The sequence below is a fragment of the Erythrolamprus reginae genome, chromosome 1, assembly GCF_031021105.1.
Source record: "Erythrolamprus reginae isolate rEryReg1 chromosome 1, rEryReg1.hap1, whole genome shotgun sequence".
Lineage (NCBI taxonomy): Eukaryota > Metazoa > Chordata > Lepidosauria > Squamata > Dipsadidae > Erythrolamprus > Erythrolamprus reginae.
In genome coordinates, this window is record NC_091950.1 from 148,204,579 (window position 1) to 148,223,717 (window position 19,139).

A 19,139-nucleotide genomic window follows, 5' to 3' on the forward strand; every position below is an offset into this window, starting at 1 on the left:
TCTTATTCCAGCCCCTGCCATTGATTGGATGATTGGTATGACAAATTAGTGTGTGAGATGAGTTGGTTGAGGAAATTGTTTTTAAGGTTTTTTTTTTATAAGATTGGGTTGTTTTAGATTAATTCTGATTTCTGTGCTAAGTACTGTACTTTCCTTTCTGTATGGGAAAGTGACTTCTATGATAAGAGGGGAAATTGCAAGCCCAATTTTATGTTAAATGTGTGTTTGTTTGTATGTTAGTTTTTATGAAAATTAATAAAGTCTATTAAAAAAAGAAGAAGTATAGCATGGAGCAACAAAACGGTACTCACACCCAGTAATAAAAATAGGAGAAGGCAGAGACACACAAAAGTCTTTAGTTTTGTTGGTTTGCTTTCCCGCAACATTGAAGTCTTGTGGCATCGAAGACAGAGTTGCTAATAATTGAGCAGCAGATATAATAAAGTGCACTGTGGTGGCACAGTGATTAGAGTGCAGTACTGAAGGCTACTTTTGCATGCAATTCAGCAGTTTGATTATCACTAGACTCAAGGTTGATTCAGCCTTCCATATTTCCGAGGTCGCTAAAATGAGGACCCAGATTGTTGGGGGACAACAGGATGACTCTGTAACCCACTTAGAAAGGGCTGTAAAGCACCACGTAGCGGTATATAAGTGCTGTTGCTAACAACGTTGATTATAAAAGCCTGCAGATAACCATCTACTTTGTCAAATGCACTGACGCAACCTTGAGAAGAAGAGAAATTCTCTACACGCCAAAGGCGATGATTGAAATAGTTGGGAGTAGAACAGTGAAACCAAAGTTTAGAAAGAAATGAAATTCAGCACATAATGTAAATTATGGCCATACACATCAGGCAGTTAGTGGCTGGGATCCAGGCTTTCATGCATGGGTGTGTTTGTTTACAGAATGCAATAAGAAACTGTGCTTCCTATTTAATCCACGAAAAGCCTATGAACAACTGATGAATTGGCACTTCATTTGTTGCAGAATTAGAACTAAGCTCAGAACTAAGACGCCTTAAACATGATCTAAGTATTGCCCACAAGATCATATGCTGCAACGTCCTGCCTGTCGGCGACTACTTCAGCTTCAACCACAACAACACAAGAGCACACAACAGATTTAAACTTAATATTAACTGCTCCAAACTTGACTGTAAAAAATATGACTTCAGTAACCGAGTTGTCGAAGCGTGGAACTCATTACCGGACTTTATAGTGTCATCCCCAAACCCCCAACACTTTACCCTTAGATTATCTACGGTTGACCTATTCCTAAGAGGTCAGTAAGGGGCGAGTACAAGTGCACTAGAGTGCCTTCCATCCCCTGTCCTATCGCTCTCCTATATCTCCTATACCTTTCTTCTATTCCTTTATCTGTCCTTCTATTCTTTCATTGATATGTTTTATTCTATATCTTCTCTTCTATTCTTTCTTAGATATATTTTACTATGAGTATCTCCTCTATAACCTTCATCATGTATTTTACTATATGTATACCCACTAAAACCCTCATTGTGTATTGGACAAAATCAATCAATCAATAAATAGAATCAATCTGCTTGTTTTGTGTTACTAGCCATTTCCCCCTTCACACATCATATATGCACATTTCTTTCTTACAGTGACTCTGTGCAATACAGTGGACTGCATTAGTCATCCTTGTACATTTTCTTTGTGATCCCTGTGTAGACTCTGATATCTTGTTGGAAGGAATCCTTATGTGCTACCAGGCCAAGTGAACATTTTGGACCGAATATATAATTTTACAGACCTACTGATAACACATCTCTCCAGCTCTAAGAAGCTTAGCAATTTTGACCTAAGCCTTTTCATTTCTCCCATGTCCAGCCTAAAAAAAACAAAAAAAAACCCCAAACCCATGGAACTTACCACTTCCTCATCCAAGTGGTCAGAACTGATGTCAGATAGAATCGAGGTATCAATTTCTTCTATTGGACACAATCCCCTGGGAAAGTACATCAGAAGGGATGCAAAATGAGTATGTTCCATTTGTTTTCTGAGTCCCATTTAAGCAGAGCTCGAACGATAATTATAGAAGGATAAAATGCAATGAATAATAATTATTATTTATTAGATTTGTATGCCGCCCCTCTCCGTAGACTATGCTACTATCCCACCCCCCCTCTCCGTAGACTATGCTACTATCCCACCCCCCCTCTCCGTAGACTATGCTACTATCCCACCCCCCTCTCTGTAGACTATGCTACTATCCCACCCCCCTCTCCGTAGACTATGCTACTATCCCACCCCCCTCTCCGTAGACTATGCTACTATCCCACCCCCCTCTCCGTAGACTATGCTACTATCCCACCCCCCTCTCCGTAGACTATGCTACTATCCCACCCCCCTCTCCGTAGACTATGCTACTATCCCACCCCCCTCTCCGTAGACTATGCTACTATCCCACCCCACTCAGGGCAGGAATCTTCTACCACAACATTCCTCTGCTTCTTTTTTTCCAGGATTCTTGGGGAGACCAGCAGGAATTACAGACACATTTATACTTTTTAAAGAGAACAATATCAATGGCCTGATAATCTATGCTGAAATCAGACCTTCTTCATGATACGTAGAAGAAATCCTGGAAACGATTTGGCATATCTAGGATACTGTGAAGAACCAAAATAATAAAATACTGGAGTTTTTGAAAGAAAACGCAGGAATGACTCTATCACGTTTGGCTCAATTACCGGTATGTGCATGGATCCAAGCAAACATTTCTAATAAGAAGTGGGTAGAACTACCTGTACAATTTTACTTGTTTCTCCTCTATCATGGAAAAACCAGGGAAATATTTTTTAAAAACCTCTTAAGGTAACACAATAGATTATAAATTCATTAAATGCTATATAAGGTCCACGTGCTGCCTTACTCCCTCTTGATCTGTGAATTTTCCTCCTTTGTCACTGGTATTTATTTTGCAGAGTTGTATAATAGAGATAATCCATTATACCAATTAATTTTAATAATCAGAAAAAAATTATAACATAGCAATAGCATTTAGACTTATATACAGTGTTCCCTCGAGTTTGTGGGGGATGCGTTCCGAGACCGTCTGCGAAAGTCGAATTTCCGCGAAATAGAGATGTGGAAGTAAATACACCATTTTTGACTATGAACAGTATCACAAGCCTTCCCTTAACACTTCAAACCCCTAAATTACAACTTCCCATTCCCTTAACAACCATTTACTCACCATTATTACTGGTACTCACCATTGAACAAGACACTTAGTGATCCTGATATTTATAAACATAATTATTTATTAACAGTAATTATTTTTTGTTATTTATTTGCAAAAAATATTAGTTTGGTGATGATGTATGACATCATCGGGCGGGAAAAACCGTGGTATAGAAAAAAACTGCGAAGTATTTTATACAGTGATCCCTCGATTAGCACGGTCTCGATTAGCGCGAAACGCTGCAACGCGGTTTTTCAAAAAATATTAATTAAAAAAATAAAATATTAAAAAATAAAAAATAAGTCCACGCTATTTCTCTCTCTCTTTCTCTCCCTGTTGCCGGCGTGGTATATGAGAGAGAAAGAGAGAGGCAGAGGTCGGGCGCATTACCGGGAGGTGGAGGCGGCGTGGGGGACGCTGGGTGCCGGGGACACCGAGGAGGGGGTGGACGTCAACTGTGGGCGGGAGGAAAGCGAATGCCACGGGGCTGGGCCCGGCTCCCCCCTCGGCTCCCCCCCTTACCAGCCCCGCCGCGGAAGGCTCCATTCTGCTCCCTGAATGGAGACCGCCGGCCGCTCAATCGGGCCGGCAGGGAACAGAATGGAGCCTTCCGCGGCGGGGCTGGTAAGGGAGGGAGCCGAGGGGGGAGCCGAGCCCAGCCCCGTGGCATTCGCTTTCCTCCCGCCCGCAGCCGACTGATCGTGGGCTCCTTCGCAACCTCGGAGAGCTTCCTGGTTTTCGTGAGCTTTCATGCCCTGGAAGCTCTCCGAGGTTGCGAAGGAGCCCACGATCAGTCTCGGCTGTGGGTGGGAGGAAGGCGAATCCCCCGTGGGCTCCGTTACATCTTCCGCTGCCAGCCAGGCCATGTTGGCGGCAGCGGAACAATCGCTGGCTGTCAACTTTTCTTTTTAAAACTGGGCAGGAGCTGACTTGCCTCCCCAGTGCTAAAAAGAAAAGTTGACAGCCAGCGCTGCGACTGACGGAATGCTGAGCCTCCCGTTCTCCCCCCCCCACCTCGCCCCTTCCGGTTTCGGCGTTCGGCAACGGAGTCCGGCGCTGGGGCCATGCGGGGCCGCTCATCCAGGGGGGCGTGGACTGGCAAGCGGCAAGCGGCAAGTGATCTGGCGGGAAGACCAAGGGAAGGTTCCTTCAGCCGCCCAACACCTGATCCGCTCCGCAGCGCGGCAACGGGGAAACCCCATCTTCGGCTCCTCGCTGCTTCCGCGCTGCGGAGCAGATCAGCTGTTGGGCGGCTGAAGGAACCTTCCCTTGGTCTTCCCCGCCACTCACACGCAAACTCCACCATCTGCGCATGTGCGGCCATGAAAAAAATGGCGCACATGCGCAGATGGTGTTTTTACTTCCGCATCCAGTATAACGCGGAAATCGGTTAGTGCGGGAGGTCTTGGAACGTAACCCCCGCGCTAACCGAGGGATCACTGTAATTAATATTTTTTGAAAAACCGTGGTATAGGCTATTCGCGAAGTTTGAACCTGCAAAAATCGAGGGAACACTGTACACTGCTTTACAGCTCTCTCTAAGCAGTGTACAGAGTCAGCATATTGCCATCAACAATTTGGGTCCTTGTGTTATCAACCTCAGAAGGATGGAAGGATGGGTCACCCTTGAGATTGATGAGACTTGAATTGCCAAATTGCAGGTAGCCTGCAATCAACAGAAGTAGCCTGCAGAACTGCACTCTAACCACTTTGCCCCCATACTTGGAATGCAATTCTGTGTAATTGTGCAGCGTTCCAGAATTACTTTGATTCCCCTCTACAGGGTTGGGGATGGAACACCAATCTCAGAGGGGAAGATCTAATGCCAGGTGCTCTTCCCACCTCCTTGTCGCTCCCATGGCTTTTGCTTTTGAAGGGAATTCCTGACTTGGAAAACTCTGAAGGAAAAGTGTTGTGTGACAGGCAGAAGGGAATGAGTTTTTTTAACTGTCCACCATTGATCTAGTGGAAAGTGCCAATCATCGATTGGGCAGATTGCAATAATTTCCTTTATGCTGTTTGCAACTGGAGAAGTCCCAGGAGAGGATGGGCAAATAAACTTTGCTTAATTTTGCCATCCTTGGTGACACGAATGCCAGAGTCATCCCAAACCGGAACATTTCAAATGTCAGGGCGAAGCCATTTTAGTTGAGGTCTTTGGCCTGCCACACTTTATGCAATATATTCTTAGCTATGGCCATTTGGCAGGGGACATTGCATGAGGGATGCCTGCATGTAGCCATAACAAATTCCTTCTAGATTGTCAAGGTCATCCTTTGTCTTTGCACTTCTGCACCTGAACGGAAGGAGATGGGAGTTGCTGCCAAGTTGGCAGATGAAGATTAGTCAACGTGATGGACTTGGGGGTGTGGGGACAAGAGATTGAGCTTTCAACTGAGTGGAGAAACCCCTGGGACTTCAGATTTGGGTTTCTCCCAGATGTGCCAACATGGCTCTGCTAATAAATTGGAACATTGAGGAATACTCTGCCTTGGACTCTGATTTGATTCTCTATGCTATTTGGAACCCGGACATCAAATTTAGTTCAAGTGTTTTAATAATGTGCAATAATGGAGACAAATTATATCACCTTTCCAGAGGGAGATTGAATTGCTATGGGAAGATCTGGGGATCATAATTCTTGTGTAAGATTGCATGCACAAAAATGCCACGTCAAAGCTTTTCAACTGAAGCTTGATCTTCTAAGACTCACTGTTTTCTAGGCAGTAGGCTACTGCGTCTGAAATGCAGCCTTTCAGCAGTGGTCATGTCTACATGCTGATCTTTGGTGAGGGGACTGGTCGGTGGATCCGCCATCAGGTAGTCATAGAAAAGCTGCAACTTGCATTTCTGGAAGGGAAGAGAACAAATAGACCCTCTTAATGAAAAGAATGAAATGAGGTTTAAGAGAGCCGCTGGCAACTGGAATGAGGTTTGAGCCTGGGTGTTCTCTCAGGACTTGCTTTGATGTAAGATTAATTAACTATTTTCAACTCACGTGAACTCTCAGGATCACATTAACTCTACATCAACAATTCATTCTGAACCATCTGAATGAATTACATTAAACTGGGATTCAAGCTTAATTATGATTAAGCATGGCTGACTCAGGAATTCTGAGAAAATAGAATAGAATAGAATAGAAAAGAATAGAATTTTATTGTCCAAGTGTGATTGGACACACAAGGAATTTGTCTTTCGAGCCGGGTTGGCGCAGCAGGTAGAGTGCTGTACTGCAGGCCACTGAAGCTGACTGTACATCTGTAGGTCAGCGGTTCAAATCTCATTACCGGCTCAAGGTTGACTCAGCCTTCCATCCTTCCGAGGTGGGTAAAATGAGGACCCGGATTGTGGGGGCAATATGCTGGCTCTGTTAAAAAGTGCTATTACTAACATGTTGTAAGCCGCCCCGAGTCTAAGGAGAAGGGCGGCATAAAAATCAAATAAATCAATCAATAAATAAATATGCTCTCAAAGTACATAAAATAAAATATACATTTGTCAAGAATCATGTGGTACAACACTTAATGATTGTCATAGGGGTCAAATAAGCAATGAAGAAACAATCAATATTAACAAAAAGTCTTAGGATACAAGCAACAAGTTACAGTCATACAGTCCTAAGTGGGAGGAAAAGGATGATAGGAATGATGAGAAAAAACTAGTAAAATAGAAGTGCAGATTTAGTAGAAAGTCTGACAGTGTTGAGGGAATTATTTGTTTAGTAGAGTGATGGCGTTCAGAAAAAAACTGTTCTTGTGTCTAGTTGTCTTGGTGTGCAGTGCTCTGTAGTGATGTTTTGAGGGTAGGAGTTGAAACAGTTTGTGTCCAGGATGTGAGGGGTCAGTAAATATTTTCCCCGCCCTCTTTTTGACTCGTGCAGTATACAGGTCCTCAATGGAATTGTTTTTTCTGCTTGTGGTTGTTAAACCACAATTGTTTTTTCTGCTTGTGGTTGTTAAAGTCCACAAGTGTTAAGAGGGCCATTGTTCTCTACCCATCCTACACAAAAACATTTTTGAGAAGTATAAAAATGCAACTGAGGCACTGAATGAGGTATGGTAGAAAGGTTAACATTAACACTATTATAAGATGATAACAGCCTCATGCTCTTAAACATTTATTTATTTATTTATTTGGTTGGATTTCTTTGCTGCCCTTCTCCACAGACTCAGGGAGGCTTACAACAACAATACAATGAAATACAATAAAATATAATGAATGAAACCCAACCTAACCCTAAAACTAATAATTAAAACTCCAATAGTATAAAAAGCATTCATTCAACAACCATCACACAATCTCATCTACAACCGGAACAAGATGTTAAGCTCAATGGCCCCAAGCCTGCTGACCGAGGTAGGTTTTTAGAGCCTTGCAAAAGGCCAGAAATGTAGGGGCGGTACGGAACTCTGGAGGGCGTTGGTTCCAGAGGGCCAGGGCAGCCACAGAGAAGGCTCTTCCCCTAGGCCCTGCCAACTGGCATTGCTTAGCTGACAGGTCCTGGAGAAGGCCAACTCTGTGGGACCCGACTGGCTGCTGGGATACATGAGGCAGAAGACGGTCCCGTAGGTATTTTTATTTATTTTATTTATTTGTCAAACATGTATATGATAGTAGTAGTTTATATAAACATAACTAAACAATAAAAGAAGACAATAGGACAGGGATGGTAGGCACTATGGTGCGCTTATGCATGCCTCTTAGAAATGGGGAGAGATCAACTGTAGACAATCTAAGGTTAAAATTTGGGGGGGTTGGAAGAAACCACAGAGTCAGGTAGTGCATTCCAGGCATTGATTACTCTGTTGCTGAAGTCGTATTTTCTGCAGTTGAGTTTAGAGTGGTTTACATTGAGTTTGAATCTATTACATACTTATATATTGCTGCGGTTGAAGGTGAAGTAGTCATTAACAGGAAGGACATTTTGGTATATGATTTTATGAACTGCATGTAGATCAGATCGGAGACAATATAATTGTAAATTGTCTAATTCCAGTATTTCATATCTGGTTGAATAATGTATTTTGTTGCGAGTGGAGGAGTGAAGGGCTCTTCTTGTAAAATATTTCTGGACTCTCTGGATTGTATTAATGTCTGATATGCAATACGGGTTCCAGACAGGTGTAAGAACAAGTAACCTGGTCCTAAGCCATGTAGGGCTTTATAGGTCATAACCAACACTTTAAATTGCGTCTGGAGACCAATTGGCAACCAACACAGCTGAAATATGGTTTATTTATTTATTTATTTATTTATTTATTGATTTTGTCCAATACACAATGAGGTTTTTAGTGGGTATACTCATAGTAAAATACATGATGAAGGTTATAGAGGATATACTCATAGTAAAATATATCTAAGAAAGAATAGAAGAGAAGATATAGGAATAAAATATATCAATGAAAGAATAGAAGAAGAGATATAGGAATAGAAGGAAGGTATAGGAGATATAGGAGAGCAGGATGTTTTCTGGTGCTATTAAGAATTCAAGCCCAATTATAGCTGACAGACTAGAGGTGGTTCACTCTTGTTTTCAGATTAAGGGGCTGTTTTTCTTAAAATCTATTACTTGCCAGAAGAGATACTATTCATTTTCTTCTCTGTTCCACTCACTCCATTCCGAGAATGAGAAAGAGAATAAAATTCATCTACCTTCTTTTCCAGCTTAGCTTCTGCCAAACGTCTTTTCTTCACTTCCACCTCTACTTGGTTCCAGGCATGTTTCAACTTCACCTTCAGCACAGAACTCTCCGTTTCTGATTGACGTAACTGCTGCTTTGCCTTCTGCAAATCGCGATCCAGCTGGCGGCTTCGCTGGCGTATCTCCTCAAAACCCTTGGCAATCTGAATATATTCTGGAGAGATGCGTGGGGTCAGTATTGGGATCTGGTGGCAAGGGCTCAGAATTACCTATGTGTAAATAAAATTTGCAAGCACATACGTACGTATCTTGTATGTACCCAAGAATAACATGAGCTAAGATGGAAAAACGTTAAAATGAACAAAGAGAAGAATAAAATATTAAGTTGTTCTTGAGTGAATAGTCTGAAAATACTGTGTTCAGTTCTGGAGACCTCACCTACAAAAAGATATTGACAAAATTGAACGGGTCCAAAGATGGGCTACAAGAATGGTGGAAGGTGTTAAGCATAAAACGTATCAGGAAAGACTTAATGAACTCAATCTGTATAGTCTGGAGGACAGAAGGAAAAGGGGGGACATGATCGAAACATTTAAACATATTAAAGGGTTAAATAAGGTTCAGGAGGGAAGTGTTTTTAATAGGAAAGTGAACACAAGAACAAGGGGACACAATCTGAAGTTAGTTGGGGGAAAGATCAGAAGCAACGTGAGAAAATATTATTTCACTGAAAGAGTAGTAGATCCTTGGAACAAACTTCCAGCAGATGTGGTTGGTAAATCCACAGTAACTGAATTTAAACATGCCTGGGATAAACATATATCCATTGTAAGATAGAATACAGGAAATAGTATAGGGGCAGACTAGATGGACCATGAGGTCTTTTTCTGCCGTCAGTCTTCTATGTTTCTAAAATGCCACATGAAGCATCTATTGACACTTAAAAATACAGTGGGGGCAGCTTCAGTGTTATTTCAATCCAAAAACTGAAATTTCTGATCAGTCGGTGAGCAGAAAGCTGGGACACATCATTCAACAAATAAAATAAGGGACCTGCAAATATTGTTTTGTCATTCCAATCTTCCATGGATGGGTCAAATAACAATAGGACTTATGGCTCATTTGCTACTTGACAGTGCTTTTACAGCCCTCTCTAAATGGTTTACAAAGTCAGCCTATTGCCCCCAACAACTTGGGTTCTTAGTTTACCGACCTCAGAAGGATGGACGGCTGATGAGATATGAAATGCCAAATTACAGGCAGCTGGAGGTCAGCAGAAATCGCCCACAATACTGCACTCTAACCACTGTGCTACCATACTTCATGAAAAGTAAGAGAAATGTTTAGGACATAGTTCATGCCTTTTCCCTTCAATTCAGTCTACCCAGAAGACTAAACTCACAATTCCCAATCAACACACAAGTTTCATCCTAAGATAGTTAGCAACTTCAAGGCTGAGGAAGACTGCTTTCATAGACAGTACTGTATTGCATAAAAGAATACTGACAAACAACAAAAACCTTGTAGATCAGAAGGCTCTACTGAGAATTGTATCTTCCCTTAACAAAGCAGAGACACAGAAAGAGGCAGGCAGGGCCGCCATCAGGAATTTTGGGGCCCCATACAGCCTAAGTGTCTGGGGCCCCCCTTCCCCGCCATTTTAAAACTTTATTTTGCGACATACCAATTATGTATGAAATTTACCTTCTTTGGGGAGGGGTGAAAGGGGAGAGTAAGAGAGGAAGGAAAGAAGGGAATGAGGGAGGAAAGAAGGGAGGAAGGAAAAGGAAAGCAAGAAATGGAGGGAGGAAAGGAAGGAAAGAAAGAAAGAAAGAAAGAAAGGGGGAAGGGACAGGAACAGAGGAAGGAAGCAAGGAAACTTATGAAAGGGGAGAGTAAGAGAGGAAGGACTGAATGAAGGGAGGGAGGGAAGAAGGTAGGAAGGAGAAAGAAAAGAAGAAATAGAGGAAGGGAAGGTAAAAGAGAGAAAGAAAAAGAGCAAGAAAGAAAGAAAGAAAGAAAGAAAGGGAATGAAAGAGAAATAAAAATAGAGAGGGGGAATGAAAGAAATGGAAGGAGGGAAGGAAGGAGAGAAAGCAAGAGAAAGAAAGAAAGCAAGAGAGAGAGAAAAGAATGAAAGAGCAAGAGAGCAAGAGAGCAAAAGAAAGAGAAAGAAAGAAAGAAAGAAAGAAAGAAAGGCAACTTTAAAGAAAGGCTCACTGAGCATCTCTCACTCTCTTTCTATCCCTCTTTCTTTCTCTCTCTTCCTCCTCTCTCCATCTCTCTTTCTTCCTCTCCCTCTCTTTCTCTCTCTCTCCCCCCTCTCCCTCTCTTGCTATCTCTTTCTCTCCCCCCTCTCTCCCTCTCTCTTTCTCTCTCTCCCTCTCTTGCTATCTCTTTCTCTCTTTCTCCCTCTCCCTCTCTTTCTCTCTCTCCCCCCTCTCTCCCTCTCTCTTTCTCTCTCTCCCTCTCTTGCTATCTCTTTCTCTCCCCCCTCTCTCCCTATCTCTTTCTCTCTCTCCCTCTCTTGCTATCTCTCCCCCCTCTCCCTCTCTCTTTCTCTCTCTCCCTCTCTCTCTTTCTCCCCCCTCTCTCCCTCTCTCTTTCTCCCTCTCCCTCTCTTTCTCTCTCTCCCTCCTCTCTCCATCTCTCTTTCTTCCTCTCCCTCTCTTTCTCTCTCTCTCCCCCCTCTCTCTTTCTCTCTCTCCCTCTCTTGCTATCTCTTTCTCTCTTTCTCCCTCTCCCTCTCCCTCTCTTTCTCTCTCTCCCCCCTCTCTCCCTCTCTCTTTCTCTCTCTCCCTCTCTTGCTATCTCTTTCTCTCCCCCCTCTCTCCCTATCTCTTTCTCTCTCTCCCTCTCTTGCTATATCTTTCTCTCTCTTTCTCCCCCCTCTCTCCCTCTCTCTTTCTCCCTCTCCCTCCACTCATCCATCCCGGGGGTCTTTTTCGGACTTCCCAATCCAAGTCTCTCATCCCCGAATCAGCCAGGTAAATACGGCCACCTCTTCCCTGCCCCGAAACCAGCGAAGGTCGGGGGAATTTCTGCGCAACCGCGGCCACTTTCGGGGTTAAATTCCTCTCCCTGCCCTCTCCGCACCTCCGAAGGGAGCAGGGCAGCATTGCTGGGCTGGCCAATTCTGGGCGGGGGGGCGAATTCCTCCCGGGGGGGTGGAGGTGTGGATGTGTGCGTGCGCCCGGAAGGCGTCCGAACTTTGCTCGGCGGAGCTCTGCAAACGGGAGGGAGGGAGGCTGTTGCCCGGCCAGCGGGCACCAAACAGGGCAGGGCTCCATGGGAGGGGAGGGGGGGCCGCGTGGGACCCCCCCCGGCGGGCTCCGTCCGGTCGGGAAAAAGGGGGGCGGGGGTTTCTCGGCTGGGGCGGCGCTGGGGGCGCTCTGCACACGCTCAGGGGGCCCGAAGCTGCGTGTGAAAGGGAAAGGGAAGGGGCACCTCGCGTGGGACCCCCGATGGGCTCGCCTGCCTGCCCTGCCTGCTAGCCCCCGGGATTGGGCCGTTCTCAGGCGGCATATTTGGCTGTGGCTACGTGGCCGGCTTTGTCCCGCGGGCTGGCGCTGGCAGAGGCGACAATGACGGATTTAGGGGGGAACGGGGGCGGATAGACAGGCTTGGCTACCTCCCCCCCTCGCCTTTCTTTTCCTCAGCCAGTTCCGCGGCACCGCTGAGCAGCCCCCGGGATCGGGTTGTTCCCGGGTGCGCCTTTTTTTTTGGGTAACCCCCATAAACGGGCGTCCCCTGGGGCTAGGGGGCCTCTGTTCGGCAGTCCACCCGTTTTTCTCGCAGAGTGCCCCCCTCCCCGATACTCTGTCTCCTTACCTGGCCAAATTGGCGCCTCCCTCCCTCGCCGGAAGAGCTGCCCATCTAGCAGTCCCGCTGCCCCATTGCCCGGCAGGGGATGATGGGCAAGGGACGCCTCGGGGAAGGAGGGCGGGAAGGGAAGGAGGGGGCTGCTGGGGGTTTAGGAAAGGGGAACCCGCCGGGCACGAGGGAACGCTGGCCGTGCGGGGCTCCAAGGCCAGCCTTGCAGCTCCTCGGCGGGAGGAGCCGAAAGCCACCGGGAGAGGACTGGGCTCAGCAGGAGAAGCGCCGCCCCCCCCCCCCCATTATTCAATTTTCCCGGGCCCGGTACGCCCCTCCCACTAATACCCATCTATCGGCGGCCCTGGAGGCAGGTAATAACTTTAGGGCAAAGGTGGGCAACTATGGCAACTTTATAACCTGTGGACTTCAATTCCCGGAATTCTTGAACCGGCATGGTTCCCTGAGGAATCCTGGGAGTTGAAGGTCACAAGTCATAAAGTTGCTTTATGGCTTGGGAGTCCCTTATAGGGCTTAAATAAAATTGGCCATTAAAGCTAACAGATTCAGAGGCAAAGTAGTTATAGTTTATTAGATTTGTATTGCGCCCCTCACCGAAGACTCGGCTCACAACATAACAGTGATACAATACATTACAAATCCAATAGTAGAAAAATTAAATCAATTTAAAAAACATTAATAAATAGTAAAATCCCTAACTATATAATCATACACATTCAACCTAATCCATCATACAGTAAGGTCGAAAACATAATAAAAAAGGGGGGAGAAGGTGGTAATTATCCCGACGCCTGGCGACAAAGGTGGGTCTTCAGCGTTTTACGGAAGGCAAGGAGGGTGGGGACTGTTTGAATCTCTGGAGGGAGTTGATTCCAGAGGGCCGGGGCTGCCACAGAGAAGGCTCTTCCCCTGGGTCCGCCAGCCGACATTGTTTGGTCGACGGGACCCAGAGAAGGCCAACTCTGTGGGACCTAATAGGCCGTTGGGATTCGTGTGGCAGAAGTGGTCTTGGATATATTCTGGTCCGATGCCATGTAGGGCTTTATAGATCATAACCAACACTTTGAATTGTGACCGGAAACTGATCGGCAGCCAGTGCAGGCCGCAGAGTGTTGGCGAAACATGGACAGATCTTGGAAGCCCCACAATAACTCCAGCATTCTGCACGATCTGACGTTTCCGAACTCTTTTCAAAGGAAGACCCATGTAGAGAGCATTACAGTAGTCGAGCGTTGAGGTGATGAGGGCATGAGTGACTGTGAGCAGTGACTCCCGGTCCAAATAGGGCCGCAACTGGTGCACCAGGCGAACCTGTGCAAACGCCCTCCTCGCTACACCTGAAAGATGGTGTTCTAATGTTAGCTGTGGATCGAGGACGACGCCCAAGTTGCAAACCCTCTCTGAGGGGGTGAGAGATGAAAGGAAGGTGAGCTGGAACCAACCCACCTTTTTCAGCATTGCTGTTGAAATCAGCCAGCTCCAGCAGCTGGTTCAAATGTTGCATAATCGGTGGGCCAAAGCGATGCATCCTGCTAAAAACAAGGATTGAGAAGGAAGTTAAAAAACGATAGAGCAGGACCAGCCAAGGAACTGTTTTTGCTTTTGGCTCAGCACAAGGCAAGGCCTACTATGAAGCAATAAAACAGATTGTCTTCAGCTTCTTCCCTTCAGTAGCCAAGCTCAAGGTCACCACAGTTTGAAAAATTCTACAAAAGACACCTCGCATATGTTGTAGAGTAGACTCTGCTTTCCGGATAAATTAATGTTTGATTAAAAGACTTCCCACCCCTTTTTTGCTTCATTTAACAATTTCAGTTTGATTCTGAGTCAGCCTATTGTGGAGTCTTTCAATGTTTTAAGAGAAGAGAGAGGAAATGGTATAAAGAAAAAAATATATTCTGATATAAAACTTCTCAAAATGATGACTACACCCAGAATACTCAGATGTCCGCCAGGGCCCCCCAAACTTGACAACTTTAAGATTTGTGGACTTAAACTCCCAGAATTCTCCAACTAGCTATGCCAAGTTTGAAGACCTCTGCGTTAGTCACATTGTGTAAAATTCTGGAAAATGAAGTCCAAATGATGGTTGGATTTCTATCATTTGTTCTCAAAAGTCCTGTGGGGTTTTTTTTGTTTTTGAGTAAAGTTTTCTTTTTTTCCTGCACTTCAAACTCACACAAAACATCACATATACTTTCTAAACAAACCAATAAGCATGTATTATCTCTTAAATACATTAAAATAATAAACTTAATTTACATTCAGATTCTAATTTGAACGAGTCTTTGGAGAAGGGCACCATAATAATAATAATAATAATAATAATAATAATAATAATAGTTGTTGTTTTATTGTTATTGTTATTATTTATAATATTCCTCTCCTACTTTCCTCTTTCCACTCCCTTCTTTCTATCTCAGGTACTCCACCTCAAATACCTACTTTCTTATTCCTTCTCTCCACTCTCCCTCTCTACCTTCTCCTCCACCTTCTTTCTTTCCTCTCCACCTCTTTCTTCTCTACCTCCCCTTCTAATCCCTCCCCTTTCTCTCCATGGGTCCTACTTCCTCCAACATCTTCTAAATCCTTCCCTTAGTAGATAATTCTAATTCAATTACATATCAGACTGAAAAGCTACTCTAAACGTTAGCTTTTTATAATCATAGTTTTAACTTCTTAATGCTATATAAGTTTTTCAGCTAGAAAAACTATCCTTGCCACAGGCTGGGAACTGGGACAGGAAAGGGCAAAGAAAAGGCGAACTCCCATGCCATACTTTTCAAATATTTACTTACTTACTTACTTACTTACTTACTTACTTACTTACTTACTTACTTACTTACTTACTTACTTACTTACTTACTTACTTACTTACTTACTTTACTTACTTACTTACTTACTTACTTACTTACTTTACTTATTTTGTCCATTAAACAATGAGGGTTATAGTGGGTATACATATAGTAAATACATAATGAAGGTTATACTGTATAGGATATACTCATAGAAAAATATATCTAAGAAAGAAGAGAAGATATAGGAATAAAATATATCAATGAAAGAATAGAAGAAATATAGGAAAAGAAGAATGGTATAGGAGATATAGGAAGACAAATACCCTCAATAGAGCAAAGTTGAGTTGTAAACAAACACACCCTGCAGCCAAACCTCTAAACGTTAATCAATCCCAGCCGATCGCAAATGTTGGTTTCCTCCAGTCGAGGAAAACCCCTCCGGCTCTGACCCCTCGGTTTAAAAACAGCGGTTCCCGCCCACCTCTCAAGGCGATTGGGTGTGATTCAACAGAGTCTCTCGGCTTCCTTTAAAATTTCCAGCTTCTTCCCCATTGCTAAAAGTGGCTAAACCTGGTGCATGTTTGCGCTTTCAGATTTATTAACGTTGCATGCAAATAAACGCCTTGTATTTTGCTTAAAGGCTTCGTGGATTTTTTTAAAAAAAAAAATCATTTGCTTTAGAACTTGGAGGAAACGAACTTATAGATGACCTTCACTCTGTCAAGGATCTTGAGTACTCCTATCCAATGACCTAAGTGCTAGAGGCCACTGTAACAACATTGCCCCAAAAGCAATAAGAGATGTTAATCTAATCTTACACAGCTTCTTCTCTTGGCAATATTACACTGCTAACCAGAGCTTACAAAACATTTGTTGGACCAGTTTTGGAATACAGTTCACCTGTCTGGAAACCTGCATTATTTTATTTACTATTTGTTTTGTCACGTACATATTGGTGGTATACAAAGATATAATATTTATAGAATAGAATAGAATTTTATTGCCCAAGTGTGATTGGACACACAAGGAATTTGTCTTGGTGCATATGCTCTCAGCGTACATAAAAGAAAAAGATACATGTGTCGAGAAGCACAACACTTAATGATTGTCATAGGGGTCAAATAAGCAATGAAGAAACAATCCATATTAATAAAAATCTTAGGATACAAGCAACAAGTTACAGTCATAATTATATACATGATACTAGTAAAAAAGAAACATTAAGACAGGGGATGGAAGGCACTCTGGTGTACTTATGCACACCCCTTAAATTTATTACACATTGCATATGAGACATTAATACAATCAAGAGAGTCCAGAAATATTTCACAAGAAGAGTCCTCCACTCCTCTGCTCGCAACAAAATACCTTATGCCACCAGACTTGAAATACTATAAAAGAACTATATAAGATCAGTTATGAAATGTAAATGTGTTAAACGATATGAATATGCATAAAATTTGATAAGAAACATTTTCATTGAAGTTGCCTTTTGAAAAAGCACAGTTCGGACAACCATGACCTGAATGATTGAGAATCTCCATAGATGATTAAAGAGAAATTTTGTGGTTATGTTACTTCTTTAAGTCAAGAAGCTTTGCGGATTTATGGGGGGATTGCCAATATAGCCTACCTTCTGCCCTCCCTCATTTTCAGAGGGGTAGTTCCCCCCCCCCATAGGAGCATCCAGTGTAGAAAGTCAGCACTCACCAGTCTCCCCCTTAATATAGTTCCTCATGTTGTGGTGGCCCCCAACCATAAGTCTATCCCCAATTCTCCCAACAGAGCTTTAAGCTAATTGGCAGGAAGGTCAGAGGGACACCCCACTGTTAACGCCTGATTGGACAGATTGTAAAAATATGTTCCAAGGTGCCAGAATAGAAGCTTTAGTTCCTAATACCATGGGAAATTTGTCTTTTCTCATGGTCTTAAGCAACCCCTGTGAAACGGTCATTTGACACTCACACCCCAAAAGGGATCCTGACCCCCAGGTTGAGAACCACTGTGATAGAGAATGAAATATTTGGAAGAATATTAAAATGGAAGGATAGAATATTTCTCCTAAAGGAGAAAAAAATATTAATGGAGGCAGAAACTAGGGTGGATGTGTCAGTACTATGTATGGTACTTCACCAGTTGGATTTGTCAATATATGAACTAACCAGCAATGTATGTTTGGAGGAAATAGTATAATGTTACTTTAAGAGCTAGGGCTGCAATTAGCCATATAAAGGAGACAAGTGTGTTTGTTTGTTTGTTTGTTTATTGATTGATTGGATTTGTATGCCTCCCCCTCTCCGAAGACTCAGAGCGGCTCACAACAAGAATACAAAATACAAATCCAATGATTAAAACAGGAAAACAGTTAAAAACCCTTGATTTAAAAACACTCACACAACCCAAACCATACATAAAATGGAGTGGCCGAGGGGAATCAATTTTCCCATATTGCTTTTTATTGGATTGTAATGTATTGCTGGTTGTTGGTGGCTATTGCGGTTAGTCTTGCTAATGTTTGCTATTGCTGTGTGCTAAGTATCATTGTGTGCTTAATATTGCTGTGTGCTAAGATATTGCGGTGTGCTTAATACTGCTGTATGTTAATATATTGCTGTATGCTTACTACTGCTGTGTGCTAATATATTGCTGCGTGCTCAATACCACTGTGTGCTAATATATTGCTATGTTACAAATATTGGTCTATGTACTTGCTGTGTGCTTAATATTGGCCCATGTACTATATGATGGTATTGCATGGAGCTATGTGCAATATTAATGGTTAGCTGATGTATGTTTAGAACTGTATATGATTGCTTGATTTGGATATGTATGTAGCTAACTGTTTACTGGTTACTTTATTGTATACATTGTAAATAATATTTATACTCTTACTGATTGGTCTGTGTTATTACTCTGTTTCAAGTTTGGTATTTTAACATTGGGAATAAGCCCAGTGTGAAATGCTAACATGACAGCTTTTTAAAAATGCAGATTTGGTCATTCATTCAGAAATGTCTGGGCCAGACAGAAACTTAGCAGCAAGCCAAAGATTGACTAGATTAGCTCAAACACCTAGGATTTGCATTTCTCCTTTTGCCTATAGAGTCAACCATGACCCCTACATGACCCCATAGGGATCCAGAAAGTATTATATCCACCCACTCTCAACTCCATTTTGTCAGCTGTCCCAGAACTGCAAGCAGTGCATGTGTTGGTTCTGTTCACCAATAAACAGAATCTTCCTTTCCGATCAGCCTCCATTTTATTCCCAGCTTGAACTGGATTTTTTCCCCTCCCAACAGCAGCCATGAATTGGAGCTGGGTAGTAAACTGAAAGAAGAAAAGGTGCTGGGAATTAGAGCTCTCAACAAGATCTGGAAACCATAGGCTGGTCACCTCTGGGGTAAGAGTTTAAGTCTGGAAATTATTTTGAGTTTGAGGCCTATTTTTCTGTAGCTTTAGTTACATTTACAACAGAATGATGGAGATGATGATAGTAGTAGCAACCTGTATACCTTACAGGCTAGCTACCTGGGTACCCAAATAAACAAACAGAAAGATTACAAAATGATTACTTCATGATCTTGTGGGAATATTTAACATTTTGTTTCCAGCTTCATGTTATTACATGGACAGATGTGCTGCGTAGAGG

General features: G+C 43.2%; 1 protein-coding gene across 13 annotated transcripts in view; it reads right to left on the reverse strand.

The window, feature by feature from the left end:
* The window catches only part of LOC139154371 (rac GTPase-activating protein 1-like), a 41,492-nt gene extending 25,499 nt beyond the window's left edge, over window positions 1–15,993 (reverse strand). Inside the window, exons 1-5 of one of the 13 annotated variants that reach the window (XM_070728896.1) lie at window positions 15,848–15,993; window positions 14,136–14,218; window positions 8,867–9,069; window positions 5,925–6,061; window positions 1,897–1,972 (exon numbers count right to left, since the gene is read on the reverse strand). In XM_070728896.1, coding sequence (XP_070584997.1) covers window positions 1,897–1,972; window positions 5,925–6,061; window positions 8,867–9,069; window positions 14,136–14,217 — 498 coding nt within the window. In that variant the 5' untranslated portion in view covers window position 14,218; window positions 15,848–15,993. Of the gene's footprint in view, window positions 1–1,896; window positions 1,973–5,924; window positions 6,062–8,866; window positions 9,070–14,135; window positions 14,222–15,134; window positions 15,157–15,810 lie in introns of those variants that run through there. The other 12 variants (XM_070728885.1, XM_070728921.1, XM_070728904.1 and 9 more) reach the window with 12 other exon arrangements.
* Between the last annotated feature and the right edge of the window lie 3,146 nt (window positions 15,994–19,139).